Consider the following 14,921-nt stretch of genomic DNA (forward strand, 5'->3'; position numbering starts at 1 on the left):
CAAAAGCAGATTATTTTTGTCAATTAGTTACTTTCTTTACTATTACCCTTTTTTAAAGGAAGATGTGAAAGTTGTGGATTACTGTACTTAATGACAATGATACAACCAGGAAATATGTAAAAAAAAAAAAAAAAAAAGCAATATGGGAATACAGAAGTACTTGATAAAAAGACATACAAATATGCAGTTGTATTTAGATTATGCAGAAGCTTGAAATGCCTATGGTGGTTGCAAGTGAAATCTAAGATGACAAAATAACTGACAAATGAAGCAGATAGTAATGTTTATTAAAAAGTTGTATTTGTGACTTAAGGCTGTAAATTTGACATGAAATGTATGGCACATAAATAGTAAGACAGGTTATAGATCCCTCACTGTTCTGTTCTTCTATCAGTAAAACTTTTCTACTAGTCTGAAAGAATAAGAGGGATCTTCAGGCTTTTGAGCTAGGAATCAGCATGTGCTGAAGTGTAGGGAGTTTGACAAAAGAGCACCTAGGAGGGACAAATATCAAACCAGAATGACTGAGAAATGATAGAGAAGCATGAAACCTGGCAGCTTACCCTGTAAAGAAATGTAGTATGTAGAGGATGAGAAGCCATGCTGGAGCTCTGAAAGTGAAAAAGAGGATTAGCGTTCTAGCCAGGTGTCAGGAGGCGGAAGTCTCCAGTGGGTTTTGAGGACTCCAGTGTGAAGTCATGAAACCAAAGACAAAAATAGTGCTCTCAATAGATGTCATCTATGCCCTGCAGATGTCAGGGCAGCACCTCAGAGAGACTATTATCTTTGTCCTCACAACAAATTCTTCAGAAGAGCAGTGATTTTGCTTCTGAAAATCTCCAAGTGTGTTTTCCTGCTGAACATTCCTTCCACTGTTTTCATTTCCATTGTCATTTCAGGCTGCATCCACTGTGCTATTTGTATGATGTGCCAGCCTGTGTCTTTAGCAGAGGCTCAGAAAGGCTTCTTCCAGGGAAGTAAGGGAACATATAAGAGAAGCCTCATCCTAGGACAGCAGAAAATGTCTCCTGATACAAGGGAATGCTCCTGTTTATACCTCACTTTATCAGGCGTTAGTAGCAAAAAACACTTCACACACATTCTCAGGAGAAATGTAGGAGAAAAAAAAACTCGGGAGAAAGTATGAGATGGTATCAGATTTGGCTGTATGATTTGAGACTGTGCCTCAAACAGGAGAAAGTCTGACACATTAGGAATTATGCTGCTAACCCACTGGATATCTCCAAATCTCAGGACACACCAGTTTCGTATCTCTGCTCACCAGCAGTTATCTAAAGTTGCTCCTATGCCTATTCTGTATAAATACATAGTTTAGCCTCATCAAATATTTTCCAGCAAACTAACTGGGAGCTTTTGCAAATAATTCTGTTTTTTTTCTTCCATTGGATTGGAAGAGGATTGTTTTTCTGCTTGGGTTTGGTTTTTTTGGTTGGGTTTGTGTTTTTTTTTCCCAAAAAAAAGTGGGGAAAAAAAACACCAAAACATAAAATTCACTGTAATTGGGTTTTTTTTACTCCTAATGGGAAAAGCCATCTGTGAAATTCTTAATAGAAAAGCCTGGTTGGTTTTCTACATTGTATCTCTTTGTGAAAATGCACCCCCCTTAGCCTGTGAAAATTACTGTAAAGTAATAAGGAAATAATTTCAGACCATGGTCAAATTATTAGCAACATGTTCCATAGGGAGCCACAAAGAAAAGGGAAATCTCATAAAATACAAAATTGCAAAGCTCTAAAAGAAAGTTCTGTCTTATAATTCATTTTCTACATTCCCTGTCCTCAACCACAGAAACCTCCTTTTTAATTATATTACCTGCCAGTAGAGAAATACATGGAATTATAATGCACAAGAACACATTGCTACTTCAATATTCTACACTATTTATAGGACAGCACAAGGCACAGTTTTTGACTTTTAAATACTGGCAAACCAAATAATTTTCATTTCTTAGGCATTTATCCTTGTCAAATTTAGAACATATTAAATTTACCGTCACATCCTGAGATGGTTTTTGTTCAGAGAGACATCAGATCAGATTGCCATTTGTGCTACATTTACATTTATAGACATTTCAAAGACCTTCTTCTCTGCCAGAATGGTTTAAAGTGACCTTGCGAAAAGACAGTAAGGTCTACGTTGTATTTTAAAAAGCTGATTATTCAAAAAGGCATTGATTATACAGCAAAGTACACTGTATGACACAGAAACTCAGCTGGTGGATATTGTAGTTTCACTTACAGCAATCAAGTTATGTGGGTTTCCCTCAGGTGGGGATCTACTTGTGTATATTTCGTGTAATTAAAGTACATATACTTTAAGCAATAACAGAGCTCTATTTTGTGTATTTGTCAAATATTTCTGCACTTCAACCAACTGTAACCACTGTGAGTTTGGAAGCTAAACATGCCTATTACACCCAAACTATATTCATATCCTCCTTTTAAATTCTGCAGATCTTGATTAAACCATTCATTGTCTTGGAGATAATCCAGGTTTATACCATTGCATCTGAACACACAATATTATAAGCCTATACATAATTTATATAGATCAGCACTAATTATTGTGAAAAGCCTCAGATAGCTAAAGCTTAATTTTTTTAATACCATACCTGATTTTCACTGCCACCTGTGAGGATGGAATTGCACCTTGTCCAGACAGTGAGTAGTCCCATCTCCCTTTAGATTCTGGACACACATCTCAAGGCAAATTTACATGGTTCATAGGATTGGGACAGAGAATACAAATAATCCCAGCCACGCTAATTCCTGTCAGTGACAGCAGATGAAAATGGGGTTTGTTTTTTTTAAATTAAAAAGCCTGTAATATTGCAATCTGCAATCAGTTGGGACTGAAGGTCTGTTTGTGCTTTCATTGGCTGCTGTGAAACATCAGAGTTATCTCCTTCTCTGTGGAATTACTGTAGGGTTTTATTCTCTTAACTGAGAACAAAATCTCTCTCTCAATCCTGTCTTTGAACCTAAGTGATTACAGCCTGAATTGACTCTATGAATGAGACAACTGCATGTCCCCATTTAACATATTCTACAGGTTTCACAGAATCATTTTTCTGCATGCCTAGGCTGATTTTACAGGATTTTTACATCAACCAAAAACTGGATTAAAAAAAAAAAAAACTCTTCAAATCAGAATGTCCTAATTTTATGCTGGGATGTGTGTCCTCTGTAGTGACAGCTTTCCTGGGGTTCATATTGCTTCTAATGGTCTTAGACGGACACTCCTGAAAAGCACTTCTTTGAAAAAAAAAAAAAATAAATCAATAAGTATGTCTTTGTGCTAAAGCTCATAACTGTACAAAGAGAACAAAAAACAGCTGATGAAAACCATAGGTAGTAGCAGGTCTGACTATGTCTTATAATAAGATTCAGATGTAACTGCTGTGAACATTAAAGCAGTAAAAGGGGCAAAAATGCACAGCGTCCAATTTTAAAGTGACAACAATCAAAGTTCCTTGGAAAAAGAAGAAAAACTCTACCCATTCTGTTCTTGTTATGTAATTGTGCTTGTCCTTGGACACGTTTCACCTGCAATCACACTTCCAGCAGTTGGGTGTAGAATATTTATTACTTCTTTATATTTTGTCATCATCATCACTACTTATTTTTTTAAATGCGACTGGGCTTGCCTGCTTTAAAGAGGTTTTTGAAACATCTGTGTGCATGGTGGACATGGCTATAGTCTCATAATCCTCCTCACGGGAGCGGAAATGGCAAAAGTGAAATAAAAACTGCAGGTCCCTTTGGAAGTTCTTATTGAGAAACCCATAGAAGATGGGGTTCACACAGGTAGAGATCATGGCAGTGAGGTGGCAAATCAGGAACAATAGGTTGTGGCTGCAGGTAGCAACAGGCAAAATTTCGTGATTCCAATCAAAGACGATGTTGAAGATTGTGAGGGGCAGCCAGCAAACTGCAAAGGCAACCACTATTGAGATCAGCATGATGTTGATCCTTTTGGTTTCAGAGGATCTGTACTTACTGTCTCTTATCTTGTCCATCATGTTGTTCCTTTTTTTCAGCCGTATGTATATCTGCAGGAAATTCAAAATAGAGAAATGTGGAATAATTTAACCTACAGCCATCAACTTTGCAAGGATAAACAGAAAAACAGACAGAAAATGTACATATTGCGACAGGATTGTCTCTTACCTTCAAGTAGCAAATAAATATAAAACAAAGCGGTCCGAAGTATTGAATCACTAAAAGCGTTGTGGTATAAGAGAGCCTAGCAGTGTCCAAAGGGAACAGGTCCAAGCACACATATTTGTCCTTATATTCATCAAATGTTAGGTTTCTGAAGGGTTCATCTGTTAACACATGGTAGATCAGGAAAGGCAAAGACGAAGCTGTGGCTAAAATCCATATGGCAGCAATCCCCATGTACGCATGTCTATTGTTTGGCCTCCAGCCACGAGGATTAATGATCAGCTGGTGGCGTTCAATAGCAATGAGGACTAAAGAAAAGACTGAGACTGTAATTGAGGCACATTGCACAAAAGGATTCAATTTGCACATGGCCTCCCCAAAAATCCAGTGGTCCATTAAAGTATACACAAAGGTAAAGGGAAGACACATGATGGTCACTAAAAGATCAGAAAAGGACAGGTTGACTATGAGGATATTGGTAACATTGCGCATCTCCTTCTGTTTTAAAATAATGACAATCAAGGCCAGATTCCCAGAAACTCCCAGAATTATCACAGTGCCGTAAGCCAAGGCCAAAGTAAAGACCATGGCCAAAGGCACATGGCAATCTTCATCCTCAAACTGCAAGAACTGTGAGTTCTTCTCTGAAAAATTCAGAAGACCGGTCATATTTCCCAGCGGGGTGAGAACCGAAGAATTCATGTCGTTTCCAACTCTCCACGACCTTCACAGCCGCCGCCGCCGGCATCCAAAGCGCTCCCGGCGTTCAAACCGTGCCCGTCAGGGGACCCTCTGCCGAGCCCGCTCCTCGGTGCCGCATCCCCCTCGCACCACCTGGGGAGAAGGGAGGGAGCAGGGCCCGTCACCCCCGGGCACGCTGCCCGCCCCGACACACGCACGCCTGCCCCCCGGCGTGGAGCCGCGGCGCCCCCGGGTCCCGCGGGGAGAGGAGCCGCCGGTGGCCGGCGGGATGCGCGCCGCCATTCCCCCCGCCGGTGCCGAGGGACGGCCCGGACCGCGGGCGGGATGGTTAGAGACAGCCCTGCGGGTGGGGAGGGAAACCCCGCGGGAGGACGGCGGCGTCCGTATCGTCTGGTCCGAGGTGGGAGCGGGCACCACGGTCCGCGGGAGGGAAGGCAGAAGGCGGGATCGAACTGCGGGTCTGCAGGCAGGGACGCGACCCTTTCCCGAACTATTCCAGACCCATTCCCGCCGGCACAAGTTACCCGAAATAATCTGAGAAGCAGTGTCAGTCTTCCAGCAGCGTAGCCTTTACTTTACGTTTTACACCTCCTTTGTACAAGTTTAAACTGCAGAGGTCTGCTTTCTTAAGATTACCTAAGTGGAATTATAACCAGCAATCACATAAGCAGGGGGGAAAACCCATCTGACTAATGTGAGGGTTGGAAAAATGATTCGAAAAATTGCTGCATTCCCTTTTACCTAATAATGTTCACTTGATGTTGAGCGGCTGAGTGCCCACAGCAACACTGGCACTGAGTCAGCGGCAAATCAGGAACTCTGAACACCTTAATCTCAGCTAGCAGCACTGTGCAGCAAAGAAAGAACAAAACAAGATGAAAGATAAAACAGCAAAAATTAAACACTGCAGAATTTTTTTTATCCAAGCAACACAGACTTGCCTAAATGACAACCTTTTTGCAAGGCCTTGAATTTTAATAGCAGAGAAACTCCGGCATACCTGTTCAGGAGGGAGAAAAATAAAAGAAAGAAAGAAATCAAGTAACCTGGCACACCTTTACTCCAACTCTTCATCAGTGGCAGCTGCGCTGAACCTGGAACCTTCCCTCTGTGCACGCTCTCCCATGAGCCAAATTTATGGCTCACTTAACCTTAGATTAAAATAATGAAAGTAATGCTACTTAAAATTCACACAAGTGGGTTTCAAACCCGGCTCCATATGGCACTTATCACAGAAGCTGTAAAAACATTGCCCACTAAAATGTACTTCATTAAAAGTTACCCTGAATGGGTGAGCTTTTGGTCTTAAATAATACTCAATATAAATCTCAGTGCCTTCTAAGTCTCCAGAGCAGAATGATCTTTGCCTGTCACTTGCTTTGTTACTGGGGAGATTTCCACTGGATACCAAAGGGGAATTTTCCACAGTGAGAAGAATCAGCCATTGGAATAATCTCCCCAGAGAAGTGGTGGAGTGCCCAACAGGACACGTAAGATTTGGCTGGACAGGGTGCTGGGACATCTAGTCTAAATCATGTTTTGCCTAGAAAGGTTGGACCAGATGATCCTTCAGGTCCCTTCCAACCTGGTATTCTGTGATTCTAGCATGGCAGACACCTTTTTAACCAGCCACTTGCTGAAGACCAAAGCTGGGGTTGCCTCCTCACTGGGGCAGAGTCAGCATGTGAGGGCTGGGCTTGCAGCTGCATCTCCTCATGAGGGTCAGGCAAATAATGTTCTTGCCAGTGCCATGTCTTCTCACTGGCATCATGACCTCACCTCAGCTAACTGTGCTGGTTCCTTATAGTCACCACATGGCTACACAAAACTGCAACAGGCGGTGTAGCTTGACATTGACATTTTACTGTCAAAGTTAATATCAGTGATTTCAGACAAAAGGCATTTCTGCTAAGGTTTGTTTGCTCTAGTTTTCAAGCTGGATAGGTATACACCTGGGCATTATCTCTGAGACCTGCCGCCTCTGCTAACTACATTTATCTTGCCTCCCTAGTCCACAAAGTCTAAACAACCTCCCACCCCCTGTGCCTCCTGAAACATCACTTTAGCCAGAGGCAGAAGGGGAAGCATGTGGGTGATGTGGAGAGCCAGGACTCCTCAATTCCGAAAGTATGACTTTACCCCAGCCTGACAATCAGCATGTGGATTACATCATGACCTCCACTGTCACTCACAAAGCATGAGGTGGACAGTCCAAACCTGGAACTTGATGGGATGGTGGCAGGAGCAAAGTGGGTGAGGAGCCATGTGCTGCAAGGAGAGAACTGGGCAGGTTTTCTCACCAGCTGGGACTGGACTGCACCCAGCAATGAGGTGACATATGTTTCAGGCTCTTAATTTTTCTTTTCCCTGAGCCAAGCTCTGCTCTTCCTTATTTACTAAATATCAGACTCAAAATCAGAAAATGCCACTGCTCCTTCTTCTCTTGCCTCTCCCCGTAGCAGAGATGCTACCTAACAGCATGGCTCAGAAACACAGCACTGATGTCCTTCCTTCCTGCCCACCACTCCAAAATGGGCCAGATATCAGGAGGGGGATGAAGTTGCATCTTCTGGACAGCTGCATGGCTCCCTGTCCCCTATCCCACCAGTTCCCAAGCCAGGAGGGAGATCCCTCTCCATGCTGGATGCCGGAGTGGCATCAGAAGAGCCCACAGACCCTCCAGGGGACTGCACAGTCTCCCCCCAGCACACACACCTTTCTTACTCTCCAGGAGTCAAAAGTTTAGCACCAACAGACAGAAAGGGTGAAATAACATTTTGTGAGGTGACTGGAAATACACTGTAAAGCTATTGGAGCTCTTTGAAATGAAGCACAAAACTGTCCAAGGCGATGGTTAACCCAGCCACTCTCAAGTCCAGCCTGGAGCCTGCCCCTGCCGGGATTTTGTCATCTGCACCTAAGAGAGCAAGCAAACACCGGCCAAACCGGACGCAGCCACCCACAGTCACAGGAAAGAAACCTCAGGGGAAACTCACCTTGCAACTGCTCTGTCTGCCTTTGGTCTGCTATGGGGCTGGCTCAGGAGGCTGGATGGAGTAGGAGCAGGGAAAGATCCTCTGATATTCCTCCAGCTGAGATCCTAAAGATTGGTGAGGAAGGCTGGAGACTCCCCCTTAAAGCCGAACTCCACCTTATCCCAGTATCACATGATGGTGCTCTGCTGAGCAGATCCTGAAAATCTCACTGCAAGCACATCACCTTTAAATTCCACATCTGGGGGTGGGTTGCCTAGTAATTCCGAAATAAATGCAATTAAATATTGAAACAAAAGAGGAGGGGGAAGAGCACAGGGAAGAGGTTGGGAAGGGAGAGTTTCAAATCTGTCTGGCTGTTTCAGTATTTTGTCTGCAAGTTATTGCCATCTCGTGGCCAAACTAAAGATGGAAATAGAATCTTTGCTGGAAAGGGGACAAGTGATTTTAAGAAGCAAGTTGCAAAGTTCAGGTTTGGGTTTTTAAACCAGTACAACTAGGTTCTGCTCTGTATTTATCATGAAGAGAAATAACCAGATTGATAAAAATTGTCAAGTTGCTGTTCTTGCTATTTATTTTTTCAGCTGGAAGTAATAAAAAGCTATTTAAAAAGTAAATTAAGTCAATAAAATATCAAACCTTGAGAAAATACAGCTATCACTACAGCCCTTTTGGGTATTTTTCTGATTTACCCTAGCCAATTGGTTCACCATCCTCTATGGCCCATGGAAAAAGGCATTTCTGCAGGTTCATACACAGCAGTGGGATATTCCAAAGATCTGGAAAGAAAATGGACCCCTGAAAATCAACAAATCTCCATGGTGAGATGCAGAGCTGGAAGGGTGGTGGCTGTTGTCTTGGTCAGCTCTTCTACTTCTTTCGAAAACTCTGGTTCCCAGCAATAGGATGGGGGTTTTCATGCAGCTGGCATGACTAGCTCTGCAAACTGCTACCAGCTATAGCACCATAGACTGGTTTGGGTTGGAAGGGAACTAAAAGATCATCTGGTCCAACCCCCCTGCCATGGGCAGCAACACCTCACACTAGACCATGTCACCCAAGGCTCTGTCCAACCTGGCCTTGAACACTGCCAGGGATGGAGTATTCACAACTTCTTTGGGCATCCTGTTCCACTTACTGTTTCTTGAACAAATTCATAAAAAGCAAAATGGAAAATTTTACTTTCCAGTCACTATTTTTCATGATCCAGAAAATACTTGCCCTCTCTTACCCACAAAAACCACTGCTGCAGAAGATCTACTTCAAAAGGCATAAAATCCAGCGAGTTTGAAAGTCAGGTAGGAGTTATCCAGATAAGTAGCACTTTGAAAATGCCATGACAGACCCTGAAGGCTGTGTTAGGAGTTTGGATTTCTTGGAAAACAGAAGTGCCCAGACTCTTCCCAAGGTTCCAGATTAATTTTTCAAGGTAAGGAATGACATCCAGGCATATTCCTATTCTACAGCAACACTGTTACATCATGGATAACTTCCAAGTGAGGAATCATGTTAATTATAGCTAAAAAATCAGTTGCACATAATAAAAGATTGTATCATTTTTTGCAGCATGAGCCTCATGGAAAGGTTTCAGAACCCAGCACTGAGGTTGATGTTTACACTGTATTTCCAGGAGCTCGGCTCAACTGCATTGCAACTGCAGTCCTCGATTTGAGAAAGGCAAGTGCAGGCATACCTCAAGGTTGCTGTAAACCAGGAGCTGGGGCACTGCTGAAATTTTAACAGCAGCAGCCAGAAGGTAAGTGCAGGATGTATATAATGTCTTTCAAGAACTTCAGTCATATGTGGGTCATTAACATGCACCAGTCTCCTCCTGAGCAGAGCAAAGGTGGATACACTCAGGCAGAGATCTAAGATGAAGATCCCCAAAAGACCATATTTCTGTCTGAAGCAGTGACACTCTAGGGCATGTAGAACTAAGGACTCTCATTGCTATGGATGTGGAATGATCCATTCACATTGCAAAAAAAAAAAAAAAAAAAGAATTATTGTCCAATATAGAGATTTTTAAGGGCAATAGATGTATTTCTAAGGCAGGGGGGAAAAAAGACCTTTTATGTTAGGATAATCCCACTACTTCCATGTAATGTTCTTACCCATATGGGCAAGATGGCTATTTTAAAAGTTAAAATAAGCATTCTGTGATACAGCACTGTAGTACTCTGCCACCAGGTACCCAAAAGAGAGACGTATTTTTAGGTCTGGTTCAGAATAAAAGGCTTGGGTTTACATGACAAAGTTTTGATAGCAGTGGGGCTTGCAGCAGTGGCTTCTCTTAGAAGACACCACTAGATGCCCCCATGTTAGAGCCATTTTCAGCTGCCTCCAAAATGGACCTGCTGTTGGCCAAAGCTAAGCCTATGCTGGTGGTACCCCTTTGATAACATATTTAAGAAAGGGTAAAAAATTCTGCATATGAGTTGTGAGAGAGAGGAGTGAGAAAAATGCAAGAGAACCAGCTCTGCAGACACCAAAGTGAGTGAAGAAGGAGGGGGAGGAGGTGCTCCAGACACCAGAGCAAAGATTCCCCTGCAGCCCTGGGTGAGAACCATGGTGACACTTATTCCCCTGCAGCCCATGGAGGACCATGTTGCAGCAGACATCCATGCTGTGATCCATGGAGAGAAGACAATGCTGGAGCAGACTTGTGACCTAGCAAAACCCAAATAGAAAAATGCCAGTGTTTCTGCCATTTCCAAAGTTTCACATAGGTATGATCTTCCTTCTCCTCCTTTTTGTCATTAGTCATGAGGATCTCCACTTCAGCAGTAAATGAAGCAATTTACAATACTTCACATTTTAATGGTTAGCATATACAAAAACTTTAAACACAATATAAACACAGGTCAAGCAAGCCTCACGAGGCCTCTTTTATACTGTGTAAATATACTTATTAAGAGATCAAAGATAGATCCTACATATCACTCAGTGACCTGGACTCACAGTGACAGCAACAAATATTCATAGAGTTATTCACTTTGCAGATGGATGCAAGGTCAGGCTTTTTCCAGTGCAGCGGCGCAATGGAAAGGGCTGCCTTAGTCACTAAGTCTTTCCAATGTATATGCTATATGTATGTGTATGTATATAAATATATATACACACATGCTATAACCTGAGCCTTACTACAAGTTTCCTGCTCTGCCATACTGTGTGTGCCCACCCCAGATGACTGAATCTGTTGAAGCTGTATCAATCTTCTCTGAAGCATTTCACATACATGTTAACACTAAAACACTCCAGTAAATAATCACTCTAACAAACAGACAGGCTCTTTTCAAACTTTTTCCATTGTAGCTATATAAAATATATGTTATTCAGTAAATGCCACATAGCATCAGGTTATGTTCTGTAGGAAACTCGGGCGTTCTGTAGGAAACTCAGGCATTCTGTAGGAAATTGAGGCATTAGCAGTTCTGAGCTATTCTGTGCATCTCAAGTCTTGACACCAAGCTGTCTCTCCAGCTGGAGCATCTATCTCACAAAGATGTCAGATGACTCCTCAGTAACTCTTATTCTATTGATGACCACTATCAGGTCACAGGAGCACTGGAGTAGGAAGATAGCCATCATGTTAAAGATTATCCTCTCCCAGGGAGTAAATTTTTTCAGTGCATCAAAGGCACTCTGGACTGGAAGACTGTTTGTTTGTGTGCAGATGTTTATTTGTGTGAAGGCATGACACTGCAAAAAGAGAATATAAGTACAATAAACAGAACACAAGTATCTCAACTAAGGAAACAGAACAGCCGGAGCAAAAGAATGCAGAACTGCTTTGAAACAAAAGCATTAAGAAAGGAACAAGATGTTTTTAAGAAACACATGAGAAAAATATGCCAAGAGATCAACCCATTAAAATTCTCTCTCACTGTAACTCTTGAAAATGGAAGAGATGTCATGCAACAAGACTGTCACTTTCATTACAATGTATTGTCATGTGTTCAGGCAATGCAATCCCCCTGTAAATCATAAAATCCACTAAGTGATTTGTGGTTTCTACTGTATGTAAAACAAACTGAAGTCACCACTATGGAAATGAGGAACCACTCTCTGAAGGTTTTAACTTTATTGTTTTCCTTTTCTAGTAATGAATGTCAGTACCCCTGAATTACTTGCCTTTCATATTACTCTATTACAGATAAGAGAACTCATGCTCCTTGGGGCAAAAGCTTGCCATCCATAGACTAAATTGGCATTTTGCTGTTGAGTACAATGAGAATAGGAGCAAATTCTCATTTGTCTAAGAGCATGTTTATTCTGCAGCGACTGCAACTGACACCAAACATAACAACACTTTGTTTGACTACTAATGTCACAAACCTAAAGAAGCTGCCTGAATGATTATGTGCTTAATCTCTGCTGAGAGTTTTGCTGCTGCAGTTCCATTTTCAACAATGCAGCCAAGCTATCCTGATCATATGCAATGTTACTTAAAGACTGCTTGATATATAACCTAAATTATGTCCATCTGGCTAAAATACTAAGTCATGTTTTCTGCTACAGCTACTCCACTCTGTCCACTCAGGGTTCAAATTCATGTACACTGATACACAAGCTCTCACCCAGCTTCAGGTGAAGCAGAAATAGGCCCTGTGCTTCAGTCAGCATGATCATCCAGAAGAAGCATTAATAGTCAATGTGCATAACACAAGCCAACAAATGGGATGACACATGATAGGCAGCAAAAATGATCAGTTACAAGCTCACCCTTGGAAGTAGTTTGTTAGCTAACTGTCAGGTATCCTGCTTTTCATTGCAAAGACATCTCAAGCATTGCAACCTTTTTAGTAGTCCAAGGCTTGCTAACTTCATGCCCAGCTGCTTTATGTGAGGTAAGAATCTGTGGAAAAGATGGGCTATGCAAACCCCAGACACTAGTGGCATTTTTAATAGTATATTTTAAATAATATTTTAATAGTATTTTGGAGTGGAATGAACAGGTGGGTTGTTATGTATGAAAAATTTTGACCAACAGAAATGCTTTATATGTACCTCACAAAATGCCTCAAACTCTGTAGAAGCTATGTCCTAACATGTTAGCCTCTCTTGCCTGTGGATAGATGCTCTGTTGGTAGCAGACTTTACGATAACTTTAGACTTTGACACATGGGAAACTTTGACTCAGGATGATTGACTGCATGGACATAAGGTGGTGTAGACGTTGTGTTATTTCTGACATTTATCAGTTCTCACTGACTTCCATTGGAGCTTTGAGTCTTCATGTCTTTCACAGTTAGCCTTTAGAGGCTAAATTTTCTAAGATACTGGGATAATACTCCCAAAAGGAATATATATCCTTCCTCAAGGACTCCTGTATGATTTCAACAACCCTATGGAGGCTGGTTTCTAGGGAACTTGTACTAGCATCTGCTGTCACTCCTGGCATTAGATGCCTCTAATGTCAGTACCTTTCCTATCTCTAGATCACCTATTTTATTATTCAGTAGTATTACTGGCAAGACAGAGGTACACAAACAGTGAAAAGGAAAAAATGTTAATGGTCTGAATAGTAATTGCCTCTGATGTGCGCAAGTATCGGTAATGAATCGTTCAAATACAGCTGAGAGAAATCTGGTGTTATTTACAGGTCTAGGGGAAAAAAACCAAACCACACAAACCCACACCTGCCACAGTACATTATTGGTTAGTGAACCCTCCTGAAATAAGACAACTAATAAAACAAGTATGATATTTTATTCTTAGAGAAAATTGCTTTGAGGAGGAACATTCTAAAAAGCATGTAATTTCTGGAGGCTGTTTGGGAAAATGTAGTAGGTGACTGCCCACCTTAGAAATGGTCAATAAGAGGTAGGCTGTTTGTACCTTTACAAAGGTACAATGGCATCCCACATAAATCATAGCTGTGCAATGTGAGAAAGCATAATTTCCCACCTGTGGGCTCTGCCAGCAAATTTAGACTTTTTTTTGAGAAAATGTCAGTGTGCTGTAGCCAAAAGTTTTCATAGAAAGGTATAGTGTCTCTGAAACTTCACTCTGTCCAGGAGGGAATTTCCGCTTTGAGCAGTGGGGCCAACAAAGCGAGAAGCTCTACTGGAACAAGGTACATGCAGGTAAATTGGTGCCCTGGCAGATGGTCTTAATCACCCCCACAGCAGGTTAGAACCAGGTCAAATACTTGCATGAAAATCTTCAGTCATCACTGTTAGGTGGGAAAATGGTCAAAAATACAAAGAACATCAGGCCTAAAAAGGATTAATTATGTTCTTCTTTGTGACTAACAGGAGAGATGTCTTAAAATGATGAGATGGATTGGCACATCACTTCCACCTGGCAGCTCCCTGTGCTCCACTTGCACATGCGGTGATTCACCAGCAGTGGGTGGGGAATAATACAGAAGCATGTACAAGAAGATGGAACTCACTCTTTAATCTTCCTCACCATCCTGACCTCATCTGTTGAAGACTAAGGTTAATTGTTCCCTTATCATCTACCCTAAAACGAGGGTTTTTTTTTGACCTAAGTTAAATAAGGAATCTAACTGAACTTTCTGAAAGTTGTCTTACAGAATGGTCGATCCATCTGTTGGGTAGAGTCTTTCAAAGGCTAATTATACTGGCAGCTCTTCTGCGGTGCTTTGTTAATATCAACTGTCGAAGGAGTTTGCCTTGGCAAATGGAAAAGTCATTATATTTTCGTGTCAAATTCTGCCACTTGTGCTCCCAGAGATGTTCATGTCACTCAGTTCTCCAGCAGCCCTATAACTGGGCTATGATCAGTGACTCTTCTTACGCTAGAAGATAGCAGCTGGTGAAAACAGCAGAATGCACCTTTTCATGCTTTGTGCTATAACATACCCAACATTTTTTATGCTTTAAAATTGTGCTTACTTTAAAAAATGTCCCGACTTCCCACTGGTAAAATTAAAACCACCCTTCAGATACTTGCCTCTGTAAGAAGTGAGTTATTCAGCTCAGAAAGGAAAACTGTTTGGGGGAAATCCATCACCTCCCACCTGTTCTAAAAGAATGGTAAAAATTAAAGGGTTTTCGAGTAGCACCAG

At 41.9% G+C, this 14,921-nt stretch overlaps 1 protein-coding gene across 3 annotated transcripts; it reads right to left on the reverse strand.

Moving 5' to 3' along the window:
• Nucleotides 1–1,451: 1,451 nt before the first annotated feature.
• NPY1R (neuropeptide Y receptor Y1) lies at nucleotides 1,452–8,226 on the reverse strand. 3 transcript variants are annotated; one of them, XM_062609470.1, is made up of 5 exons: nucleotides 7,886–8,226; nucleotides 5,631–5,736; nucleotides 4,191–5,021; nucleotides 4,021–4,072; nucleotides 1,452–3,275 (listed from the first exon to the last, which is right to left on the reverse strand). In XM_062609470.1, the coding sequence occupies exons 3-5, from the start codon at nucleotides 4,887–4,889 to the stop codon at nucleotides 3,229–3,231; spliced, it is 798 nt and encodes a 265-aa protein (XP_062465454.1). In that variant the 5' UTR covers nucleotides 4,890–5,021; nucleotides 5,631–5,736; nucleotides 7,886–8,226; the 3' UTR covers nucleotides 1,452–3,228. The 3 variants fall into 3 exon arrangements, with proteins under 3 accessions (XP_062465454.1, XP_062465294.1, XP_062465372.1); XM_062609310.1 differs by lacking the exon at nucleotides 1,452–3,275 and having other exon boundaries at nucleotides 3,288–4,072; nucleotides 7,886–8,225; XM_062609388.1 differs by lacking the exons at nucleotides 1,452–3,275; nucleotides 5,631–5,736 and having other exon boundaries at nucleotides 3,288–4,072; nucleotides 7,886–8,225.
• Nucleotides 8,227–14,921: the final 6,695 nt, after the last annotated feature.

Source organism: Pezoporus occidentalis, unplaced genomic scaffold (assembly GCF_034315485.1).
Source record: "Pezoporus occidentalis ecotype Australia unplaced genomic scaffold, CSIRO_AGI_Poc_V1 ctg1, whole genome shotgun sequence".
NCBI lineage: Eukaryota > Metazoa > Chordata > Aves > Psittaciformes > Psittacidae > Pezoporus > Pezoporus occidentalis.